The 1581-nt window shown below is 43.1% G+C and overlaps 1 protein-coding gene across 1 annotated transcript; it reads right to left on the reverse strand.

Moving 5' to 3' along the window:
* Positions 1–819: 819 nt before the first annotated feature.
* LOC137004148 (gap junction alpha-1 protein-like) lies at positions 820–1581 on the reverse strand. Its single transcript, XM_067364356.1, has one exon. It carries the CDS (start codon positions 1579–1581, stop codon positions 820–822), a length of 762 nt encoding a protein of 253 aa, XP_067220457.1.

Genomic DNA, 1581 nt, shown 5'->3' on the forward strand with positions numbered 1-1581 from the left:
GCTCAAAATACCCCATAGTTTTGTTTTTTTATTATTATTTTTTTAAACTGCTTATTTTGGGGAATCATTATAAATGCACCAATTCAGGCTGCGGCCCTTTTAATTCTCGTGCTCCACGCCCCAAGAGCTTGCGCTTGCTTTAAACAACATAAAAAAAGTTCACACAGCTAACATAAACACTTTGCAGGGGCGGATCTAGAAAATAATTTATAGGGTGGCAAAGGGGTGGAATGAGGTCTGTGAGGGGTGGCAACAAAGCAAGCGCCCATGCATAGTTTTTGGAAATTTATGGCCTGACATACACAATTGTGTTCACAAATATTGCATTACCAAAATGAATAAGATTTCAATATCCATCATGGCACCAATTAAAGGCACTATATGAAAAACATCAACAGATTTACAATGAGTCTGACCCTGTATCACTAAAGGAGATGAGCAGTTTTATTAATATTACACAGGTTACTTTGATGGCATAAATCACATGTTTTAGTGCAAGTTAAACAAATCACAGTATAATTCTAAGTATCCATTCAGTAATCAAAATACCTTTTTTGAATGTAACTGCAATCTGATTTCCAATCCCTTGATTTACCTGTAACTGAATACAGTTGCCCATATTTTGTATTATAAATATTAACATTTACATTTATGCATTTGGCAGACGCTTTTATCCAAAGCGACTTACATTGCATTATACTATACATTTTTTGTATCCGGGTATGTGCAATCCCTGGGATCGAACCCGTGACCTTGGCATTGCTAGTGCCATGCTGTAACCATTGAGCTGCAGGAAAGCTCAGTATTTATATAGCGGTGTTACATGTATTCTGTTGCTCCCCAACCCCGTCGATTGCTTGTGGGCCTGTCCTGCTTATTCATCTGGTGTTTTATCATTTCTGAAGACTGCTGCTCACTGGGGGACTTTTTTTGGTCCTTCCTCTGTTTGTATAGCACATAGAAGAACTCTATGATGTTGAGCAAAAGGGAGACCAGAGAAACCACCAGCATGAAGATAATAAAGACAGTCTTCTCTGTGGGCCGTGAAAGGAAACAGTCCACCTGATGGGGGCAAGGCCAACGCTGGCAGGTGTACACAGCGGACAGGCTGAAACCGTAAATGCACCACTGGATGACCAGGAAGACGACCTCAAAGAGAGACTTGCATAAGATGCTAACGATGTAGGTGTACATGATTGCACCCTTCATCTTCACCTTGCGGGGCTCTGAGCCTTGATTCTTCTTGTCACCGTCAGCCTGCCCATCCCTCTCCTCTTTGCGCATTGTGTAGAACACGTGCGCCAGGAACAGAAGCGTCGGGGTGGACACAAAGATGATCTGAAGCACCCATAAGCGCACATGTGAGATGGGGAAAGATTTATCATAGCAGACGTTCTCACAACCAGGCTGCTGGGTATTGCACTTAAAAGCCGATTGCTCATCACCCCAGGCAGACTCCACTGCTGTTCCTAGAAGTAGGATCCGGAAGATGAAGAGCACAGAGAGCCAGGCCTTCCCTCCAGCTGTGGAGTGAGCCTGCACATTGTCAAGAAGTTTTACCAATGCACTCCAGTCACCCAT

The sequence above is a fragment of the Chanodichthys erythropterus genome, chromosome 3, assembly GCF_024489055.1.
Source record: "Chanodichthys erythropterus isolate Z2021 chromosome 3, ASM2448905v1, whole genome shotgun sequence".
NCBI classification, from domain to species: domain Eukaryota; kingdom Metazoa; phylum Chordata; class Actinopteri; order Cypriniformes; family Xenocyprididae; genus Chanodichthys; species Chanodichthys erythropterus.